The following is a 24,905-nucleotide window of genomic DNA, read 5'->3' on the forward strand; positions in this document are numbered from 1 at the left end:
CCTTAGTTATTGCTTAACAAACACCTAACTTCAATTCGAAGTTATAGCAATAAACTTTCAAAAAGGCGTACAAACATATTTCGGATAATTCTGTTCTGTTCTCCGTGACAGTATAGTGATTTGGCAAATTGTCATCAGTGAGAGAGGTCTGGGTCCGATTCCCGTGGCGAATGGAAGAATTTCAAAAATCCTCTACAATGATGGTTATAGTTAGGAGAAGGAGTAGGGTTTTACTCTTGAGTTATTCCATTCTAAAACGGCACAACATTCAAATCGGCCTGGTAGCATACATTTCTACAGACATAAACCTTTTATATTGTTACGCTTGGAAGCCGTTAACATAATTTAATTTTTATACTTCTGTTCTGTGGAAATGGGTATTACTGCTAACATCAGTACCAGATTACGAATTTAGGCTTGTGGGCTGTTTTGGTTTTATAAAGGCATTTTTGGAATGACTGAAGTTTTGATTTGAATCTGCTACTGATCTTTTGCTCAGTTCCTTCATAGTAATCGACAGTTCTAGTATCAAAGGGAGATCATCCTTTGGATGCTCTGAATTTGCAAGATCGGGGAATGGCTAAAGTTAATAATTGCTTTAAAGGAATAATAAAATAACATCAGGATGCCTACTACTACTATAAATTTATCGAATTAAAATTAAGTTAAAGTTAAGAAATGCGCACTACATCAGGGCTGGACCAAGATATTTTGCACGACAGGCAGAAAGAGTTTTCGGAGCCCCTTTACTAAGGGTATGTATTTTTTGCCTCATTGTTCTTCTGTTTTTGAAGCCCCTTAAAGGATGGCGTCCCGGGCAAGAGCCCTGCTAGCCCTTACCTTAATCCGGCACTGACTACACTCTACTGATTCCCTCCCCGAAATTTGAATACGAATGGTATGGAAATATTTGAGATAAATTATATCTTCAAATTATAATACAGACACCCTACATACAAGAATTCTAAAACTCGCATTTCAGAGCTCAGGTATTCCAGTGATTTCTAATGACAGAAAGTTCTTCAAGGTAGTGTAACAAAAATTAAACTAACATAGTATTTTTTCCTTCCGCTAACAAAAGAATTGCCCAAAGTAAAGGCGCTATAACACCACTTGTCCACTTTGCCACCGCTACAGCTGGTTGCAGCAATTTTCCTCCACCATTGATCACCATCATCCAGTCAAATCATCGGTGGTACAATAAATATAATCACCGTCCTTCTCACACGGGTTCGAAAAAGTCCGGTTCAACTCCCGTCAACGATGCGAGGAATTTTTATGTGCTTTTTTTTTTTTTTTTTTTTTTTTTCCACAGTGTGGCTGATTTCGTAGATCACAGGAACTACGAACTCAGCTATTCACAGACTAGCAATTTACAGACTCAATATACTGACCCCTCATAGCCTTAGTCACTTTGACCCTTAACGCACGCTTGGTCGTCTCCCATTCAAACTATCAAAACTAATTAGAATAAATTTTATTAATTACTTGGTAGACAAACGCAGACGATTCCATACTCATTACAAATAATTAGTTCACCATATTGTCGGTAGAGGGAATGACATCGTTTATGTTATGCTTTCGATAGTGGTGTATGTTTTCCCACCTGTTAATAACTTGTAGTTGTTGGTATGTGTATAGATTAGTTTCCTGAAAATGCTTTCGTTGGAAATATCAGCTCTTGTATATTTTTTAAATTTGGAATTGCAGTTAGAAAGAATAATTCAAAGAAATCGAATATGAAAGCTATTTTGTACTGTCAGTTTGGACAGCTTTAATATCCGCAAGAGTAAACATATGGTAAGTAATTTTAAATAGCAATAAAAATGGATAAAATAAGTGAAGACATTGATTTTGATAATGTTTTTCAATTGTTTTCTTTTGTGTATTTTTGGAGCAGTGAGATTTTTAAATATGAAGATGTCATCCCGCAGCCGACAGTGTATATATATTGTATACACAGTATATTGTGTGGAATTAAATTTTTTTTCATGTGCATAAGAAAGTTGCTGCCAATGGAAAAGATAACCATATACAGTGTGCGCCATGTGATGATTTCCTTGAGTGATTTTGAGCAAAACCTTTATTTCAACATGCATCTGATTCTGAATGGTTGCAGAGGTATGGAAGAGTTATTGTGAAAGTTTGAATGTTAAAAAGTAATAAAAAAAAAAATAATAATCAGACACATATTTAAGAATAAGCATGCCTGCTTGCATCCCCCCCCCTCCAGATACACAAGTGCAAGCAATTCGTGCTCATGGGCAAGCACTAGATTGCTTTCTTAACATTTATGGAGAGATTTTAAAATCAATCCAGGTAGAATTATTATTTTAAAAAAAAAAGCCACATTTTGAAGAATTCTGGATTCTAAATTACAAGATTTTATAGAATTCCTGTTTATTATAAATTTGTATCATGTATATAAAATACCAAAAGCAAATATTTGTTTTTAATTATAAATAAAAGTAAATATTATTTTTATTCTGCAGTTCATAAATTAGTTATTCAGATTTCTTCTGTAGTCTTCTTATTCTTATGAATGACATGTTATTTATGCTCATATTTCCTTTAAATTGGTGATGCACTTCATCTTCCTCCCGTTATTCACTTCTTTAGGGTGCTGTCATTTACAATGTTTTAAAAAAAAAACCATTGTAAATAGTAGTGGGAGAACTGAGGGGGATGGTTGCCCTCTGAATTGCAGCCCCACAAAATTTACTGCTTATTTGATGTTTGTGGACTGTCTGGAACAAGACATGATACAGCCATATACAAAGACATATGATGTCTTTGTATATGTGTTTGATCTAAAGATTATGAGGATATTAGGTGTCAGCTCAACGTTTGATAGACATTTATGAGAGCTTGAAGAACAGAGTGGGTGCCCTCATAGGAATTAAGTTGGGGGAGCCCATTAAGCTTTCAGTTGCCCACCTCAATGCCAGAGCTTGCACTTGCACATCAGGCAATCCCCAAGGCAGAATGCACTGAGCCCACAGGAGGTAACTATTGTCAGGGAAATGAGAAATATATTGTACAAAATAGATAGGTGGAATAGGACCAGGGTATGTTTGCCAGGGGCAAATGTTGGTGACATAGAACAGATGTTATCATTTAAGTGCACAAAAGGTGACATTGTTGGACACATTGGCACTAATGACATTGAGTAGATCTGAGGACTTACTTAACAAGTACAGAGCAGGGTAATGTTGAGAAAAAATCATGAGTTATGGTTAAATTTATTTTGAGGGATACAAAGACCAATAGATTAACAATAGCTGCAGGCAGAAGTGAAAGTGATTCTTGCACTGCTGCTATTAGAACATGCTGCCACCTGGAAGGCAAGGTACCAGCGATTTCAAGGTCTGTTGTAGGTCATCATGGAAGAAGAAATACATGGGATCTGTTAGTGTAACTAAGAGCAAGAACAGGTGCATATGTACTACTTGCTTGTACACCAGTACTAGAAGCACAGTAAATAAAATTTAATGAATTGCTGGTCAAGTCATCAAATGCAGACATTTTTGGGATATTAGAGATGTGGCGGCACCCAGATATAAGGGATGCAGAATTTAAATATGGGAAGTACAATGTACACAGAAAGGACATTGTTTTTGTTAAGTGGCAGTGGGGGGGGGGCTTCCCTAAAACCACAAGATACAGAAAGGATGGGGGCGATATGGTTTTTGTTAAGAAGCACATAAAATCTAAGGCAGTGCATCCAGTTAACGTTGGTAGCCAGTGCAATTTTGGTCGGTTTGGTGTGAAATAAGCACTAGGGAATTAAAAATGAGAATAGGAGTGCCTTATTGGCCGAATAAACGTGATCGGTACAACAAACAACTGTACAAAGAAATAGAGTGGTCCAGTAAATCAGAATGTCTAATAATGGGGGATTTTAACTTTCCAATATTAACTGAACTTATGGGTTGGTTACTCACACACTAGCAAGATTTTTGTGGATTTATTGGATGACTGTTTTCTATACCAGGATTTTAGAGAGGCAACAGGAGAGAGCAATACTCTTTACCTGATTATCAGCAGTGATTCTTCATGCATTAAGAATCTGCAGATAAAAAAGCCACTAGGTGATAGTGATCACAGTGTATTGATATGGGATTTACCTAAAGGTGTAACTACCATCAAGGTTAAGTGGAAGGGTTTTTGCTTTTGTAAAAGTGACTACAGTGGTTGCAGACTGTTAGTAAATTCTATACATTGGTATTAATTAACGTTGTTCCCGACAACAAATTCTCAATTGGAAACATTCAGGGAAATAATCATAGACGTTACTAGGCTTTTCATTCCAACTAAAAAGTACAGTTCAAGTACTAGACCTAAATGTGGCGTCTCCGTAGCCAGGTGGGCAGGAGCAGCAGTGCGTAGCACACGCTTCTTGATTAGACCGTGGTTCAAGCCCGTGACCACCAAATACGGAGGATACAGAAAGGTCAGGGAATGACCACCGCATATCCCCGGAGCAATATGGCCTTAGTTGCTAATGCTCCTAAAAAAAACCAAATAACAATAACAACAGATCTAAATGTATGTGAGACGAAATATTGAAACATGTGGCATAGAAGAAAAATGCACAGGATGTACTTAAATTATCAGGTGATATGTATGGTAGATATAAATTAGTCTGTAATCAAGTCATTAGCATTAGTAGAGGCACATGATGCAAGAAAGCAAGCTTATATAGCATCAGCCAAAAAAAAAAAACCTTCCCATTTCATTGATCTCTTCATTCCAAATGTTTGTCTAGTTCTACCTTGAATTTATTTAAGCTATCAACTTCCACAACAACAGATGGAAGTTTGTTCTGGCAATCAACTACCCGTTGGCTAAAGGCAAACTTCCGCACATCTATTCTACAACTGTCTTTTCTCAGTTTGAATCTATGCCCCCTCAGATTTGTAATCTGATTAAGAGGAAGAATCCCATCAGCATTGAGCCTGCTCAATCCATTCAAGGCCTTATACACCTCAATCAGATCGCCTCACAGATGCTTAGTCTCCAGAAGTTGCAATTTGTAGAACATAAGCCTTTCTTCATTAGAGCGTCCCTTTGTTCCCTTCACCAGTCTTGTTGCCCTTCTCTCTGCACATTCTAGCAACTCTACACCCTTCCTAAAATGAGGCTTCTAGACCTGTATGCAGTACTCAAGTTGTGACCTCGCCACTGCCTTATACAAGGGGATAATCACCTCCTTATCCTTGCTCACAAAATTCCTATATATCATTGACAAGACCCCATGCCTACTCTGGCAGCCTGTCTGCACTGCTCAGAAAACTTCATATCTTACTGCACAATTACCTCTAGATCTCTTTCATTCTCCACTACCTTGAGTGTAACAGTACATAGTTGGTACATTTCTCTGTGGTTACTGCTACCCATATGCAGTAATTTGCATTTGTCGATGTTAAACTTCAGTTGCCACTTCTCAGCCGATCTACCCAACTTTTCCAGATCCTGTTGCAGCAGCATACTGTCATTACTGTTATTAACAACCCTGCCAACCTTTGTATCATCTGCAAACTTTGACATTAAACTTGATATACCTTCATGAATATCATTGATAACTATATAAAACAACAATGGGCCGAACACCGAGCCCTGAAGGACACCACTAATAACATTAGTCCATGTAGAGCAGTGCTCATTGATCACCACGCTCTGTCTTCTCCCACTCAACCAACCTTTTCTTCATTGTAGCAACTTGCCCTTAATGCCATACTGCTCCGATTGTATAGTAGTCTTCCCTGTGCAACAGTATCAAAGCTTTTCTGAAATCCAAGTATATGATATCAAAATTATTTTTTGCATCCAGTTCCTTTGTGGCCATATCATAGTATCCAATCAGATTGGTCAGACAAGATTTCCCCTTTTTCAAACCCATGCTGGCTGAATTATTACTGTTGGCTTGTCTAGGTGATCCTGCAATGCTTCTTTAACCAGTGACTGCATTATTTTCCTTGAACAGAAGTCAAATTGATAGGTCTGTAATTACTTGTGTCACCCTTTGTTCCCCCTTTGTGAATTGGAGATACATTTGCACATCTCCAGTCCATGAGTACTTCCCCCGAGTAGAAGGATGTTCTCATAACTATGGCTAAGGGTTTGGTTACTTCCTTTGCTGCCTCCTTTAATATGACTGGACAGATCCAATCCACACCAGGTGCCTTTCTTATGTTTAACTTCAACAATTTCTCGTCCTCTTTGTTCTCACTTATTACAAAATCATTTAGCTCACTGCCAGAGTTAAATAAACCTCTGGTATTCCCCTCCCTGAATAACCCTCATGTGTGAATATAGATGCAAAATACTCATTGTTTGTCAGCTACTTGAGCAGGATCATCAACAGTTGAACCATCGATATCAAGTAAATCAATATCTTATGTAAATCGAACCATCGATTTACATAAGTAAAGAACTCTTTGCTGTTTTTCTTTGCATCCTTTGACAAAGATTTCTCGTAATCTGCCTTTGCCTGCCTAACCTCCTTTGTGACTTGATTACAGATCAGCTTATATTTACCATTAGGTTTCTGTGTCACCTGATAATTTATATGTATCCCATGCATTTTTACCCCTTCCCTTTACCCCTGATGGTAGTTACATCTTTAAGTGGCGCCTGCGTAGCCAGGTGGGAAGGAGCAGCAGTGCGTAGCACACGCTTCTTGATTAGACTGGGGGTCGAGCCCGTCACCACCAAATACGGAGGATGCGGAAAGGTCAGGGAATGACCACCGCATATCCTGGAGCAATATGGCCTTAGTTGCTAATGCTCTTAAAAAAAAACCAAATAACATCTTTAAGTAAATCCCACATCAGTACACTGTGATCACTGCCACCCAGGGTTCCTTTATCTGCAAATTCTTAATGCATGAATAATCAGTGCTGATAATCAAATCAAGAGTATTACTCCCTCTAGTTGCCTCCCGAACATGCTGCTGCTGTAGAAAACATTTTGCTAGTGTGTAAGTGACCAACCCACAAGTTCCAGTCTATATCTGGGAAGTTAAAATCCCCCATTATAAGACACTCTGATTTATTGGCCCACTCTATTTCTCTGTATAATTGTTCATTGTTCTCATCAGAGTCATTAGGCCTATAACAAACTCCTAACATCATTTTTGCTTTCCCGGTGCTTATGTCACACCAAACTGACTGAACATTGCACTGTCCATCTATGTCAACTGATGCACCTTCTTAGATTTTTTTCTTAACTAACAGCATTACTCCTCTTCCCTTCCTATCCTGTCTATCCTTTCCATACACATTGTACTCCCCAAATTCCAATTCTGCATCCCTTATATCTGAGTGGCACCACGTCTCTGATATCCCAACAATATCTGCCTTGGATGTCTTAACTTGCACTTAAAATTCATCAAATTTATTTACTATACTATTAGCATTGTTGTACATGCAAGTATACATGCACCTGTTCTTACTCCTAGTTACTGTAACCCAGCCCATGTATTTACTTGTTTCATGACCCCCAGCAGTTCCTGAAACCCGCAGCAACTGGCTTTCCGGGCTGCTGCTCATTCCAATAGAAGCAGTGCAAGAATCATTTCCACCTCTGCCTGCGGCTACTGTTAATCTATTAGTCTGCGAATCCCCTCGAGCTAGCAGTTTTCCAACCCACCTAGCATTGCCTTGATAGCATCAGCAAATATTCTTGCACACCCTTATATTTAAGTGTATCCCATCTCTGTAGAAGCGATCTCTCCTGTTAACAAGCACAGACCACACTGAGAAAAATTCTACCCCACGAGCCCTGCACAATCTCTCTAGAGCCGAATTGATTGACAAGGCTCTCATTATATACTCCCTCCTATCATGTTTGGGCAAGATTACAGACACTTTCAAATTTAACCCTAACTTGCGACTTTTTTTCAGCATTCACCTGTACTTAGTAAATCCGCAGATCTCCTACACTTAATGTCATTAGTGCCAACATGTACAATGATATCACTTTTTGTGCCCTTAAAAGATATGAGTATTGCCTTCGATGTCTTTACAACTTCTTCTGATGACTGAAACATTTTTCTCACAGTTCCTTTAATTTTAGAAATAAAAAAAAGTGCAAGGTTAGGGCTGTAGGACAGATGAGGAACACATTTGATATCAATGCTGGCTAAGTACTTGATGACAGTGTGAACAATGTGAGGTCTTGCATTGTCATGATACAGCATCCACCCACCTGCATGGAGTTGTGGTTGTTTGCGATGAATACGATCCTGCAAAATTTGCAGTACAATTCTATAGTAAGGTCCTGTAACAGCCATATGATGTGGCACATCATGCTGGTAAACCATTCCTTGAATACAAAAAAAAGAGATGACCATTACCTTTCCTTCAGAAGTCACTGCTTTTTTCAGTGTTGACGATGATGTAGAATTCCAAATAGAGCTTTATTGCTTACTCTCGGGGTCAGAATGATGAAGGCACGTCTCATCTACTGTTATCACCTTGTGCAGAACCTCGCCACCTTCTGTAACCATCTGTTTCAGTTCCTGACAAATCTCCATACGAACTTGCTGTTGCTCAGGTGTGAGAGTACCCTTGGAACCTACTGTGCTCAAACACGTGTCATATGCAGATGGTCACGGAGAACACCATGCATGCTTCCTACTGATATTCTCAACATCTGTGCCAGTTGCCTTACTGTTATACTATGATCTTCACTCACGGTTACAGAAGCAGTGTTTATGGTTTCTGTGGTTGACAGCAGTGGTTGGAGCTCCAGGACCGCTGATTTTTGTGATTGAATCATGTCCATCTTTGAACATTCTAAACCACCTGCAAGCTGTGCTATATGGAAGTGTAGATTCACCATAAGCTTCTTTTAACATTTCATATGCTTCAGCTGATGTTTTCGTAAGACAGAAACAATATTTGAAAGCAGCATATTGTTTCTCACAAGTCACATCCATTGTTGCATAGACAAAACTGAACAGGCATAAACTTGGCTGACTGTCAAGGTCATACTGTTTGTATGAGTCAATTGCACAGTTGCTATGTGATGCAGCTTGGTTTGGTCTTAAATTCTGCAGATCGGCTAGAAATAGCGAGCAGTGTGATTGTTTGTGAAAAATTATGGTCATTCTTTATTGAATAACCCTCATAGTTTAGAGTTGCTACTCTTACATTTGCATTTAGGTCTAGGTTTTAGATACCCAAGCTTATTTTGATGTTTAAAACTTGGAATTGAGAAATTGTTTAAAATTTAAGTTAAAAGTTTTAGATTTCAAGCATTATAAAATATTTTCTGTAATATTTCTATAGAAATTCTCATGTACTCAGAGCTGACAGAACAACATGGCAAATGGGGCCATTCTATCACCTTATGTGATCTCATGCTAAAGTGATAGCACATACATTGTTAAATAATAGTGAATGAATAAGTACTTAGATTGTTGTTATTATTTGTCACTTTGCAAATGTTTGTGCCCTTGGCCTTTCCAAAGTTCATACTGATCTTTCGCACACCCACAGGAGTCAGTTGACCCAAAATTAAGGAACACTGCCCCAGTACTCTTGTTAAGGTTTAAGTAATTTTTAAAAATTTGTTTTTACCTATACATACATATCAGTAACTGATTTAATCCCCAACCTGTCATATTGGATCAGTGAGACCCCCAGACAATATTTCAGCAATTTGTGCCTGAAACTCCTAATAGCTATGTTTGAAAATGCCTTTTTTTTTTTTTTTTCTCCACCAAAAATTCCAGAAATCTCTATTAATTTTCTCAATTAGATAAAATTCAGGAATAAATTAAACCCAATTACGTGCACATGAGTGGCATCCGTTACATACAATTATTGATAGTGAGTTGGCTTTTTTGAAGTTCACTTTCATCCAATCAGTAACACACTCTGGCTTCATGATATTGAAATATCATATGGAATCAATGTTGACACATGCTTCATCTTTCATGCAACAAGTGCTCCTATTGATGATAGACTGGTGTCCAATTGCAAGTTATTCATTTTTCTCGCTGAAAATTCTAAAGGAAGTTTTAATATCAAAAATTAATTTAAAAAATAGATTTTTTCATAGTTGTGCGCAGAAAAGATTGGAAATAAAGGCAGCAGCAGAAAAATGAACAATTTTGAATTATTTTTTCTGATTTTTTTTCAAATGCACTTGGGCAGGGTCAAAGTGACCTTGCACACATAGAGGAAGAACAATCCTTTGTGCTATCAGTGATGGGCTAAAGTTATTATGTAGCATCCATTTAACTTGGTACTGTTCGTGTTCTTTTTATTTTCTTTAATTAAACTGTTTAATTATGGCATCAATCGGTAAATGGTTTTACCGACTTTTATGAAATTTTATATTTAATTCTTATGTCATATAATTTTTGTTTTGTTGTCACAATAAAATTAAATTTAAAATGTTCTTTATTAGTTTTTTCTTTAGATGGGGCCCCAAAATTTTATTTTGCCCTGGCCCCATGAAGGTATAATGTGCCACTGTTGTGATTATGGGAGGTTGCATAAGATTTATGAAAAAAGAAACACTAAACCACATTACAAATACAGAGGACCCCTACTGATTTTTTAAGACTAACTTGTTAAGATTCATTGTTGTTCCTATGTACCAAGCGACTTAAGATAAAATGAAATAAAATTAAATGAAATAAAGACAAAAAAGCACACCTGTCTCTAGCATCAGAAATAAATGATCCCTGTCCAAAGGAGATGCACATCCACCAATGAATGAGCACCACTTTTTTGTAAGTGAATCATAAGTAGAAAGAATGGGGAACTCGTAAGTATTACCTCTTGAACAGAACATCAGCACTTGTGAACTCCAAAAAGGATCTTATTTCAGTCATTGATTGCTATCCAGCAAAATATCAATAGATGTCCCTATTCACTCTGACCAAATAGTAAATAATGAATAAACTCAAACTTAAGAATTAAAAATCATGTCATAGCTGTTGTCCTTCTATTGGTTAAATGAGCAAACATAACAAAACTAAAATGCAAATTTAAATATGTTTGTTATTTGGCTTTTAGGAACATTAGCAACTAAGGCCATATTGCTCCGCGGATATGCAGTTGTCATTCCCTGACCTTTCCGTATTTGGTGGTCACGGGCTCGAACCCCGCTCTAATCAAGAAGCTTGTGCTATGCACTGCCTCTCCTGCCCACCCGGCTATGCAGGCGCCAACAAATTTAAACATTGACACAGTCAATCGACAGGTCTAAATCAAAGGAAAATTAACATTGAAGTATATCATAATAAACAGATTTAATGTGCTTTTTATTTAAGTTTGAGTTCTGTTTATATAAGTTAAAGACAGCAGGGATTTGTTGTATTTGTAACAGGATTTAGTGTTTACTTTTTTTTTTTTTTTTTTTCCTTTTCATAAATTTTAATGTTGCCAAATTGGTCCCTGCAGTAAAGTGCACTGATTTTAGATATGGGTGTAACACAGTCCATTATATTTGTTCTCCCCTTTGATTTAAGTTTTATTTGGTTTAACCTTACTTATCTTCTATTTTATTTGAGTATTCAAGACCACCACTGGATTTCTTCATTATTTAATGTATAAATGTAGTCTATCATTTGGTTTGTTACTTAATTAACATAAACCAAATGATGATTAATTATTACTTGGTTTTTAATTTTGTTAAATTGTTTTATTATGATTTAGTTCAATATTAATTTATATATTTGCATTTGGTTTAGACCTGTTGATTGGCCAGTTGACATTTAAATTTGCATTTTGGTTTTATGTTTGTTTATTTAACCTGTGATGGGGGCTAGTTATGACATGCTTTTTACTTAAGTTTGAGTTATATTTGTTATTTGGCCAGATTGCATAGGGACATTATTTTGCTGGATAGCAAGTCAGCGACTGAAATACTATCCTTTTTGGAGTTCATAAGCATTGATGTCTCTTTGAAGAGGTAGTGCTTGTGAGTTCCTAGTTTTCTACTTATTTCTTATTCATTTACAAAAAAGTAGTGCCCTTTTGTTGGTGGGTTTGGTGGTCATGCATTCATGCTGTTGGAAGTGTTGTTTTTTGTTTCAACTTCCTTATTTTATTTTATTTTGAGGTGGCTTGGTATATTAGTGGCAGAATTGAATCTTACCAAGTTTGCCTTAAAAAGATGGCAGGGATTTGCTGTATTTGTAATGCTTTTTTATGTTTCTTTTTTTTTTTTCTTTTTCATAATGCGTAGTAATATTACCACACTGGTTCTTATAGTAAAGTATATACAGTATTTGGCATATCCTTTCTCCTGTACACATTTTATTGATGTATGTGACATAAAAGTGGAAAATAATTTTCTGAAAACGATTGTGGCTGATAATGAAATGAGTTGAATTACCTTGAGCTACAGTGGAAAAAAACAATTCAAGGCCAGCCATTTGCTGTCTTGAATTATCAAGGACCTTCTTTTTGATTTTAGGATATATCTAGTTTCTGCCAGTGCCCGATGCTATGAAAAACACTGCAGTGCCTGAATTTATCCATTAAGAACAGGCATTCATGTAAGCTTACACAGAATAACACTTGCCTTTGTGACGGTGCTTATCCACATGCCTCTAAGCCACTCAAGTCTATTTTGGTGGAATCTTGTTAATACAAACTTGATTTTTTTCAAAATTTTCATTTATTTAAAATATATTAGTCCCCTGTGAAACAATGGGATTTTGTACATAAACAATGATTATTTATTACAATATTTTGCAATTTGATTACTATGTATTACAAGTTCAATGAGAGGTGGCAACTGAAGTTTTAATATTGATAAAAGCAAAGTACTGCATATGGATAGCAGTAACCCAGAGTAACATACCAACTGCGTAAAATTACACCCATTGTGGTGGACAATGAAAAGACCTGGGGTAATTGTGCAGTCAGATATGAAGTTTTCTGAGCAGTGCAGACAGGTGTAAAAGTCACTCATGGGGTCTTACCAATGATGTATAGGAATTTTGTTAGCAGGGCTAAGGAGGTGATTATCTCCTTGTATAAGGCAGTGGTCAGACCACACCTTGAGTACTGCATACAGGTCTAGAGGCCTCATTTTAGGAAAGATGTAGAGCTGCTAGAATGAGTACAGAGAAGGGCAACAAGATTGGTATGTGGAACAAAGGGTTGTTCTTACCAAGAAAGGCTTAAGTTCTGTAAATGGCAGTGCCTGGAGACTAGGCACCTGTGGGGGATCTGATTAAGGTGTATAAGACCTTGAATGGTTTGAGCAAGCTCAGTGCTGATGAGATTCTTCCTCTTGTTCAGATACTGCATCTGAGGGGCATAAATTCAAATTGAGGAAAGACAGTTGTAGTATAGATGTGCAGAAATTTGCCTTTAGTCAGTGGATGGTTGATTGCTGGAACAAACTTCCAGTGCTGTTGTGGAAGTTGACAGCTTAAATAAATTCAAAGCTGAACTAGACAATTTATTGGAGTGAATGGATGGTTGAAACGGGAAAGGTTTTTTTTTTTTTTTGACTGATGTTGTATAAACTTGCTTTCTCGCATTGTTTACCTCTGCTAATGCTAATTATGGCAACTAAACAGAGAAAATTAAGCCTAGAAATTAAACTAAAAATTATACAAGAGGCTGACAAGATGGAACAAAGTAAAATGGACAATGTGAAGGAATATAATGTCCCTTTACCTGTGAGTTTTGTAGTGGTGGAAGAGTATCTACAATATCGAAAAATTGAAAAAAACTTGTCTGTGATACTGGTGCAGTAATTTAAAAAAAAAAAAATTATTTCATCATGCAAAACGTAAGGAGCTTCTTGAAACAAAGCTTTGAGTGGTACAACATATTTGTGGATTTGACTTGCCAATATCAGGATCAATTTTCCAAGAAAAGGCTAATTATGTAGCTCTGCATGGAATTAGTAATTTCAAATGCAGCAGGGCAGACCGCAAAGATTTAAGGACAGGAATAATTTAGTTTTATGAAATATTTGTGGCCAGTCTGTATCAATTGACAAGAAAAAGTTAGACTGGTTTTGTTCTATATTGTGGGTTGGTCACTCACACATTAGCAAGACTTTTGTGGATTTATTGGATGACTGTTTTCTTCTTCAGCACCATGTCCGAGAGGGAGTAATACTGTTGATCTGATTATCAGCAGTGATTCTTCATGCATTAAGAATCTGCAGGTAAAGGAACCATTAGGTGGCAGTGATCACAGTGTACTAATGTGGGATTTACTTAAAGATGTAACTATCATCAGGGGTAAGGGTTTTTGTTTTTGTCAAGATGACTACAGTGGTCTCAGAGTTTTTAAATTCTATAGAGTGGGATCAACTGATGATGTTACCAACTGTGAATTCTAAATGGAGGGCTTTCAGATAATTAATCTTGGAGGGTACTAGTCTTTTTATACCAACTGAGAAATACTGGTCAAGGTTTAGGCCTAAATGGATATCAGATGAATTAATGTGGCTCCTGGCAGAAAAGAAAAAGCATGTGATGCATATAAATTATCAGGTGACGCTGAAGCCTATGGCAGATATAAGCTAGTCTTGTAATCAAGTCATAAAGGAGATTAGGCAAGTGAAGGCACATTACGAGAAATATTTGCCAAAAGATGCAAAGAGAAACAGCAGTTCTTTACTTATGTAAACTCTAGAAGAAAAGGAATGAATGAGATTGGTCCACTTAACATAAGCGGTTTGACTATTGATGATCATGCTTAGGTAGCTGATAAACTGAATGAGTATTTTGCATTTACATTCACATGTGAGGAGTTATTCAAGGAGGGGAATGCCAGAGGTTTTCAAACTCTAACAGGGAGCTACACGATTTTGTAATAACTGAGAGCAAAGTGGAGGAGAAATTGTTGAAGTTGAACATAAGGAATGCACCTGGGGTGGATGGGATCTATCCAGTTATATTAAAGGAGGCAGCAAAGGAAGTAAGCAAACCTTTAGCCATAATTATGAAGGCATCCTTGGACTCAGGGGAGCTCCCCATGGACTGACTGGAGATGTGCAAAGGTATCCCCTTCTCACAAAGGGGATCAAAAGGTGACACGAGTAATTACAGACCTGTCAGTTTAACTTCTGTTTTGGGGAAAATAATGAAGTCACTAGTTAAAGCAGCACTGCAGGATCATATAGACAAGACTGCAGTTATAGTTCTGACAACGCATGAGTTTGTTAAGGGGAAATCTTGTCTGACCAATTTAATTGGATACTATGATGTAGTCACAAAGGAACTGGATGCAAAACATAATTTTTTTATCATATACTTGGATTTTAGGAAAGCTTTTGATACTGTTTCACATGGAAGACTACTGTACAAGTTGGAGCAGTAATACATTAAGGGCAAGTTGCTGCTATGGATAAAAGGATGGTTGAGTGGGAGAAGACAGAGTGGTAATCAATGGACACTGCTCTTTGTGGATTAATGTTATTAGTGGAGTCCCCCACGGTTTGGTGTTGGGCCCATTGTTGTTTTCAGTATTTATCAGTGATATTGATGAAGGTATATCAGGGTTAATGCCGAAGTATGTAGATGATACAGAGTTTGGCTGGGTTGTTAATGACAGTAATGATAGTACGCTATTGCAAAAGGATCTGGAAAAGTTGAACAGATGGGCTGAGAGGTGGCAATTGAAGTTTTAATGTTGACAAGTGTAAAGTACTGCATATGGGCAGCAGTAACCGCAGAGTACCGTATCAACTGGGTGGTACTACACTCAGAGTAGTGAAGGATGAAAATGATCTGGGGGCAATTGTGCAGTCAAATATGCAGTTTTTGGAACAGTGTATAAAGGCTCCAAGAGCAGCTCATGTGTCTTGTCAATGATATACAGGAATTTTGTTAGCAGGGATAAGGAGGTGATTGTGCCCTTGTATAAGGCAATGGTCTGGCCTTTTGTACTGTATACAGGTCTGGAGGCCTCATTTTTGGAAGGATGTAGAGCTGTTGGAATGAGTACAGAGGACAACGAAATTGGTGAGTGGAACAAAAGGTTGGTGTTATGAAGAAAGGCTTAAGTTCTGCAAATTGCAGCTTCTGGAGACTAGGCACCTGCGAGGTGATGTAATTGAGATCTATAAGGCCTTGAATTGAATTGAGCAAGCTCAATGCTAATGGGATTCTTCCTCTTGCTCGGACTGCTCATCTGAGGAGGCATAAATTCAAATTGAGGAAAGACAATTGTAGAATAGATGGCGGAAATTTGCCTTACCCAGCAGACAGTTGATAGTTAGAACAAATTTCTATCTGTCATAGTGGAGGTCAGCAACTTGAATAAGTTCGAGGCAGAATTAGACAAACATTTGGAGTGAATGGATGTGTGAAATGAGAAGGGTGTTTTTTTTTTTTTCTAGCTGATGCTTTATAAGCTTGCTTTCTTACATCATATGCTATACTAATGCTATATGTCCCATTCTTGAAAAATATGTGGAAAGAGATATTTTTAATCTTTATGAGATGGGTATATTTTATAATTTGCTCCCATTCAAAACATTTGATGTTCAAGGTGAGTTTTTAGTGGTGGAAGAGTAAGTAAATGGAGAATCAGTATTCTGTTATGCTGCAATGTAGGTGGGAGTACCAAACTGTGTCTATCAATATCATAAAAAAAGTACAATAGTTAATTTCTGTGCAATTATGAGGCCAATAGAAGTGGTTGGCTTATGTTCAAAAATTTCCAGTCTTGGTGATTAAGAATAGACAGAAGGTTGGTTTCATAATAAATATGTATATTATTATTTGTAATGGCAAATGATGATGCAAGAAAGTAAGTTCATATAGCATCAGCCAAAAAAAAAAAAAAAAAAACACCTGTTCAACAACAGTTATTCAAACTGCCCACCACTATAACACCAGGTGGCAGTTTGTTCCAATAATCAACTGCCTTCCCATTTAGAATTCACCATTGGTAACATCATCAGTTGAACCCACTGTATAGAATTTAAAAACTGTCTGAGACCACTGTAGTCACCTTTATGAAAACAGAAACCCTTCCCTTTACCCTTAATAGTAGTTACATCAGTACATTGTGATCACTGCCACCTAGTGGTTCCTTTATCTGCAAATTCTTAATGCATGAATAATCACTGCTGATAATCAGATCAAGGTTATTACTCCCTCTGGTTGCCCCTCGAACATGTTGCTGTAGAAAACATTCCTCCAATAAATTCACAAAAGTCTTGCTAGCGTGCGAGTGACCAAACCACAAGTTCCAGTTAATATCTGGAAAGTTAAAATCCCCCATTACAAGACATTCTGATTTATGGCCCATTCTATTTCTCTGCACAACTGTTCATTGTACTTATCAGAGTCAATAGGCCTATAACATAATCCTACTCTCATTTTCCCCTTCCCAGTGTTTGTCACACCAAACAGACTCAACATTGCACTGTCTACCCATTTCAACTGGATGCACTTCCTTAGATTTTGTTTCTTAACTAACAGCATAACCCCTCTTCCCTTCCTACACTGTCTGTCCTTTCTGTACACATTACTCCCCAAATTCCAATTCTGCACTGCTTATATCTGTGTGACACCATGTCTCTGATATCCCAACAATATCTGCCTTTGATGTCTTGATCAGCACTTCAAATTCATCAATTTTGGTAGGAAGTATAGAGGCCTGTGCACTCTGGATTCATTCTGTATAATCTATTATATAGCATAGAGTGAAATGGAAAGTAAAATAAAATAAATGACAAGTTTAATGTTAAATAGTAAAACAGAATATGTTAAATACATACATTACAAAAAGATTTTGGTTATTATGATAACCTTCATCAGTTGAACTGAAAGTTTAGTAACGTAGAACTTAAGAGCATGTAGTGCCAGTCATGCACAGTGAACTGTGATGTAAGAACTAACTGTTTGAAGTTGAAGCCTGTGGTTATGACATATGTGAACGTTGCCATTTGTCAGTCATAAATTTTATTTACTAATGTTAACAACTTATGATGATAATGACAAAGTGGGGTTTATAAATTTTATTAAAAACCCAGGTGTTGTGATCCTGTTACTATTAATTTATAATGTTATTGGAAAAGATGCCGCTAAGGCGGAGATGGATAGATGAAATTCATGAGTTTGTGAGTAGTAAATGGATGGCCAGTGCTGAAAACAGAAGGAACTGGAAAGTTGCTGGAGAGGCCTTCATCCTGCAGTGGATTGAAAATGGCTGATGATGATGGCCCTGGCTCTTCCAAGCATAGAAGTTGTGATCACTGTTCTTTCACAACATGCCAAAAAGGCCTAGATTTGAGTCTCATAGAGAGAGGAGAAAGTTTTATTGGCTTTTTCACACAGGGGTGAGGGTTGTATTTTTTCACAAAGGTATCTATATATGTAGCAAACCAAATTATCAAAATTTCTGTGACTTTCCAGATGGTTGTTTTGATGCTAAGTGGCATCCCATCAGTGGAAGGTGAGGCATTGGGATTAAAAAATGACGAAAATCAATGAACATCTGAAAGCACCCACATTGATCTGCCCATATGATCTGGGCAAAACCATTTCAAAACTCAGATTGAACCGCCAACTTTAGTGAAGGCACCATATTCTTGACATGGATATGCAACTCCTGTAGGTTGCCAGTGTCATTGTTGTCAAAGTTGTAGTATGCAGTTGTTATCATGACATTATAGCATAGTGATTTCACTACTTGTCACTCATTTGGTGGGTCTAAGTTTGAGTTGCACGCACGCACGCACACACACACACACACACACACACACACACACACACACACACACACACACACACACACACACACACACACACACACACGTATGTATGTAATACACACGATGCAATATAGTCTAAGTTGCTGATGTGGTATGCAGCTGTGCATTGTCATGTAGTAGAATGATCTGCTTTAATAACTTGCGAATACAGTGGGTACCACTTATTCACTTTGAGACTCAGCTAAAGTAATAACAGTAACCGATGGAACAAGAATGCAGATGTTCAGCATTATTTACTGATCCAGAATAGAGATGTGTAATAAAAAGGTGGAAGTGGACAGAAAGAAAACATGAAAGTCAAGCAACATAAAATACCTTAATTTGACTGTCCACTGTTTATTCGAGAAAGCCCTCAATAAAATGAAACTGTCATAATGTTTCTGGAAATCTATATAAACTATTAAAAATGAATTAAAAAATACTTAAGTCAAGAATTAGAAAAGGATTAATGCTCTACTATAAAACAGTCAGATTGATAGTAGAGATACAGTACTTTCATTCATGGAATAATGACTCTGACAACCATATGAACTGTACAAAGCAAAATCAATAGCTGCATGTATTGGAGTTCAAGAATAAATTGGGATGTTATGTAATCACTTCCACTGCACATGCGTAAACTGCAATAAGACAAAAACACAGTAACATAAACAAAAGACTGATTACAATAAACTGTTTTTCTTTTCTTCTATGTATTTATATATGTTCAATCGGGACTTCATAAAAGTGATACATTATCTGTGATTAAAATAGTGGCATTCACTGTATCTTAAAGTTTTGGTGGCATGGAGTATGTTTGTGGTGGCATTCCATACTGAACTGCTTTGACTTAGGAGAAAGTTGGTTTGCCCATATGTCATCATAAGTCAGTATTTGCTACAAGAAATGTGCCTGCCTCTCAAGGACAGATTTACATATAAGGTAAACAAGCTACAGCTTAGGGCCTTGCATTACAAGGGGCCTCGCTCTATCTTAAAAAATCTTTTTTTAATATTGTTACAGGTAAATGGTAAGAGAGAGAGGGGCCTCATACATGTTATAGCTTAGGGCCACAACAAGTTTAAATCCGGCCCTGTTGCCTCTGATTCAGATGTTTTGTAGATGGATATTATATAGGATTCCTCTAGTCTAATGATAACATCCTTGCACCCATTGTACACACACACACACACACACACACACACACACACACACACACACACACACACACACACACACACACACACACACACACACACACACACACACACTTTTTTGAATAACAAGTTGCAGTGAATAGTTAACGTACTTGTATGTGTGGCCAGAAGTGGGAGTGCAGTAGCACACACTCTTTGAGTAGACCGGAGTTCAAGCCCTTGCTGCTAAATATGGTCGACCTTCCGACCCACGCGGGACCAGCATGGCAGATTATGGTCCGTTCTCCTCAACATGAACTGTTGAGGAGGCTTCCATCCTGCAATGGATTGATAATGGCTGCTGCTTACTTGTATGTGATACCTTTCACTAAACTGTTTGTAATAATCTGTATAGAAATCCAGTGATTTTTGCATTCTCTTTCACCAGAAAATTGATAACATAGTAGTGCTTTTCCAAACTTAGAGTGACAAGATCCTGCACACACGATGATGATGTTGCTGCAGGCTGTCACAAAAATGGTTTGTGGCATATTAAATGGTTTGTTATCATACACGTGTTGTACAAAAAAAAAAAAAATTCTACATCAACTTAAGACATCTTCGTAATCACTCTCTAACACATCTTATAAATAAAGATGCCATGTACAGCAAGAATTTAAAATAGTGCCAAAATAAATGTTTTATAATATACTGAAGTAGTTTTTTGCATGATAATGTTTAAATAAAAATAAACCTCATACCTTTCATACTTCTGTCAGTTTCATATACATTTGTAATATGATTTAAAAAAGCTTGATAAGTGATGTAATTGTAAGGTATGAAATTCATTTTATTATGCTTTCAACATAATTATATAATGAGGTGTTATAATTTTTGTTGTTTATTTTTTTTATGCATGTTTCAAACAGTTTTTTAAGCCTCTCAGTTATGATAATTTATAGATTTTTAATAATGTATGTTTATATTTATGGTCATTAAAGAATGGCCTTAATAAATTTATACACTGCTTGACAAAATGAACAGAACAAAATGTTTTTCACGAATATTTTATTGTGAACAGTGTCGCTGAAGGCAAATATTTGATATAATAAGTATCCTGGCATGCAAATTCTTAGTATCCAATAGAAATCAATCTACCACCTTGCAGAGCCACGCATTATGGGAATTATTTATGCCTATAAAAACACTGGTTGCAATCACATCACTTCATTCCTGTTTTTTGGCTTGCTCAGTGGGATAGCCACATCTCCAGTACTCAAGATGGCAAGTTATTATTGTTAAATGATTCTTTGAGATGGCAGGATACTGGATGACTTAAAGCCAAGTAGTTGCAGGTGGAGGTGGCATGTTGGCTTAATGTGTCACACAGTTGTCTCGGCATTATGGAAGCAATTTCAGGAGCCAGGAACCATTACAAGAAGAGCTGGCCAAAGTTGCCTGAATGCTGTGTCAACCAGAACAGACTACTATCTGGCTCTAACAGCAAGACAGAATCTTACGATGTCCTTGAGGTTGCTGCTACCATATTTGAAAACATTTCCAACCGAACTGCATTAAGAAGGCCCAGTTCAAATAGACTGACTCCATGCAAGGAAACCAGTGGTTTGTATCCCATTAACACTAAACCACTGCAGAGCTCGTTGAAAGTGATGTCATGAACATGTGACTTGAAGCCCTGACAAATAGGGTACAGATTTGTTCTCTTATGAGTCCTGTTTTAGCCTACAGACAGATTCTAAATGTTATTTCATATCGAGACATCGAGGAATGCGTTACCATCCTTCCAACATCAGAGAAAGGAACGATTATTGTGGTGGCAGTGTTCTCACGTGGGGCAGAATAATGATCAATGGCCGCATCCCCTCCATGTTTTTGCTAGGGGTATCATAACTGTGCAGCGGTACCAAGAACAGATCCTCGAGCCATATGTGCGACTTTATAGGGGTGTGGTTGGACCAGATTTTCTTTTTATGCATGGCAATGCCACTGCAAGTGGTGGAGAAATATCTTGAAACTGAAGATATCTAACGACTGCTGTGGTCAGCACAATCACCAGTACTCTAGTACTGACACTGTACTAATGTCATGTGACTATATTTTGAGCGTTTTTTATCAACTTCTGTAATGTGATAATTTCGGTAATTCTTATACAACCCCTATAAATGTTTTTACCTGTCCGAAGTTTCTTACTTGTCTTCTCATTTCATTGTTATTCTATGGTACACCACCATACCATATTTTATTCCGCTTCATTGCAAGCTGCACAAGTTACACCATGTTTTCTATGTGTTCTGTTAATTTTGTTGAGCAATGTAGTTTAGGATTGTACTATCACTATAAATTTTTTTTAAAAAAAGCATTTTTCATAGTTGTCATCTAAATCTTTTTAACTACTGCAGGATGAAGATTTGTAGGGGTAAAGATTTATGCACCCAAACAAACAATGGAGGACATACTAGCAAAAATAATGAAAGATGCATCATCAAATAAATATCCAGCTCTTTGGCAGTCTTGTTGGGAAACACAAGGTAAGAGATATAAAAATAAACTTTTAATCATAATAGCTTAATATAATGTAGTAAGCCACACATGCGGTAGAATTTTTTTCAGCATGGTCTGTGCTTGTTAACAGGAGAGACTGCTTCTATAGAGATGGGATACACTTAAATAGAAAGGGTGCAAGAGTGTTTCCTTATGCTATCAAGGCAGCATTAGGTGGGTCGGAAAACTACTAGTTTGGGGGGGGGGAATTCACAGACTAAAAGGTTAAAAGTAGCCACAGGCAGAGGTGAAAGTGATACTTGCACTGCTTCTGTTAGAATGTGCAGCGGCCTGGAGGGCAGGATGCTGGGGATTTCAGGGACTGGTGGGAGTCATTGTGAAACAAATAAATACATGGGTTGTGTTAGGGTAACTAAGGATAAGAATATGTGCATGTATACTTGCATGTTACTATACTCTATCATTGGTGCACATGCAAGTATATATGCACATATTCTTATCCTTAGGTACCCTACCACAACCCATGTATTTATTTGTTTCACGATGACTCCCACCATTCTCTGAAATCCCCAGCACCCTGCCCTCCAGGCCGCTGCTCATTCTAACTTATGCCTTGTGCATTTCGTTTTCTAATACATTATTACCAACACCATTTGGCATCTCTCATATTGTGGAAATAACTTCGAAACTGTGATGGTATGTTGCATTACCAGGGTACTTGCTTGCCCACTGATGATGAAGCACACTAGCTTCAAAATGATCGTCTGGGTGGTGGTATCCTCTGAAAATAAATAACAGTAGCCTTCTCTACTAGAGAAGCGTTATTTATTTGAAGTAGTGCAATACCAACTATCTCATTGTGAAGGCACCCACAATATGAGATACAATTAAAACGATGCCTTTTACACTACATACGTAGTTCAAATTTATGGGTAAACTATGGTGTATCTACACCGATATTATATAGTTAATTACCTAAACCCATAAGGAATTATGCCTTGTGCATTTCATCTTCTAATAAATTTGATGAATTTGAAGTGCTGGTCAAGACATCAAAGGCAGATATTGTTGGGATATCAGAGACATGACGTCACACAGATATTACGATTGCAGAATTGAAATTTGGAGAGTACAGTGTGTACAGAAAGGATAGACAGGATAGGAAGGGAGGAGGGGTTATGCTGTTAATTAAGAAAAACAAAAACTAAGGAAGTGCATCCAGTTAACATAGATGGACAGTGCAATGTTGAGTCAGTTTTGTGGGACATACACGGGGAAAGCAAAAATGAGAGTAGGAGTGTTACAGGCTGAATAACTCTAATGAGTGCAACAAACAATTGTACAGAGAAATAGAATGGGCGGCGAAGGTAAAGAAAGCCTTCACGAGATTGGCGAGAAACGTCGGATAACTTACGCGGAAAATTAGTTTCCCGATACGGCACTCCAGCGCTGCTCACTCGGTAAACAGACAGTAGGTGTTATCGGCCTGGAGCAAAGTCGAGAACGATATATTGATTGACAGGTAGGTGTGGCAAACGATGTGCTGATTGGTGCGCGAACACAACACACGATAACATCGGTTTAGTATCACTTTAGCAGCATTAACGGTAACTTGTCCTAATCGCACATGCCCTAACCTTTTTCACCATTACAGTATTTCGTAATGGTGAAAAAAGGTCAGGTTACCTCGACTTGAATCCCATGATAGCTTGAACCCCTCCTGAAGTGGAGGGGGTAACCTAACCTTTTTTCTTTAGAATCAGTCATATTTAGAAATACATTCATAAAAAAATAAATTTTTTTATGACTGTATTTTTATTTTCTTGTTCAATAATATTCCCTAATGGTGGAAAAGGTCAGGTTACCTCCACTTGAATCCCATGAGAGCTTGAAACCCTCCCGAAATGGAGGGAGTAACCTAACCTTTTTTCTTTAGAATCATGGGTGGACTAGCACATAAATTGTTTATTAACAAAATACTAATTTTTTATTACTGTACTTTTATTTTTAAAGACACTCATGCGGATACACATGTATCATAACATCAATCAGCACCTTAATAGCTATTCAGTATATATATGTAAAGAATCTTTCTTTCTTTTTCTATTATTTCCCAACCTAACGTTTAAGTTTAGGTCGTAAAATACAAGGAAACCTTTTATTTTATTTCCTAACCTACCATTTAAGCTCAGGTTATGAAATACAACGAAAAACGAAAAAACCTTTTCCTTTTTTCATAAGCTAGACTCGTCAGCGCTAGACTCATCAACTCCAAAAATCTGCTTTTAATAATGAGAAAAAAAAAACACAATGAAGAACATAAAAAATGAACGGAACGAAACTTTCTCAGAAAAAAAAATTCATGAGTACAAATCATACAGTTGGATCTGAATAGCTATTCGCAATTTGAGTAACAATATTGTGAAAAGTATCTTCATGATTTTTCCCATAAATTTGACGCGACATATATTCATTGATGTGACCCATCAACATATGTTTACAGCTGCCATTTACTCTTTTAGTTACACTTTTTATTTTCTTCCA

At 37.1% G+C, this 24,905-nt stretch overlaps 1 protein-coding gene across 1 annotated transcript in view; it reads left to right on the forward strand.

Annotated features, from left to right (window-relative positions):
• Positions 1 to 1,680: 1,680 nt before the first annotated feature.
• The window catches only part of LOC150081364 (brefeldin A-inhibited guanine nucleotide-exchange protein 3), a 235,668-nt gene continuing 212,443 nt past the window's right edge, over positions 1,681 to 24,905 (forward strand). Inside the window, exons 1-2 of the mRNA XM_090380184.1 lie at positions 1,681 to 1,800; positions 22,259 to 22,387. Of these exons, the coding sequence (XP_090236310.1) occupies positions 22,303 to 22,387 (85 nt within the window). The 5' untranslated portion in view covers positions 1,681 to 1,800; positions 22,259 to 22,302. The remainder of the gene's footprint in view (positions 1,801 to 22,258; positions 22,388 to 24,905) is intronic.

This window comes from Mastigoproctus giganteus, chromosome 8 (genome assembly GCF_048544385.1).
Source record: "Mastigoproctus giganteus isolate SK-2022 chromosome 8, ASM4854438v1, whole genome shotgun sequence".
NCBI lineage: Eukaryota > Metazoa > Arthropoda > Arachnida > Uropygi > Thelyphonidae > Mastigoproctus > Mastigoproctus giganteus.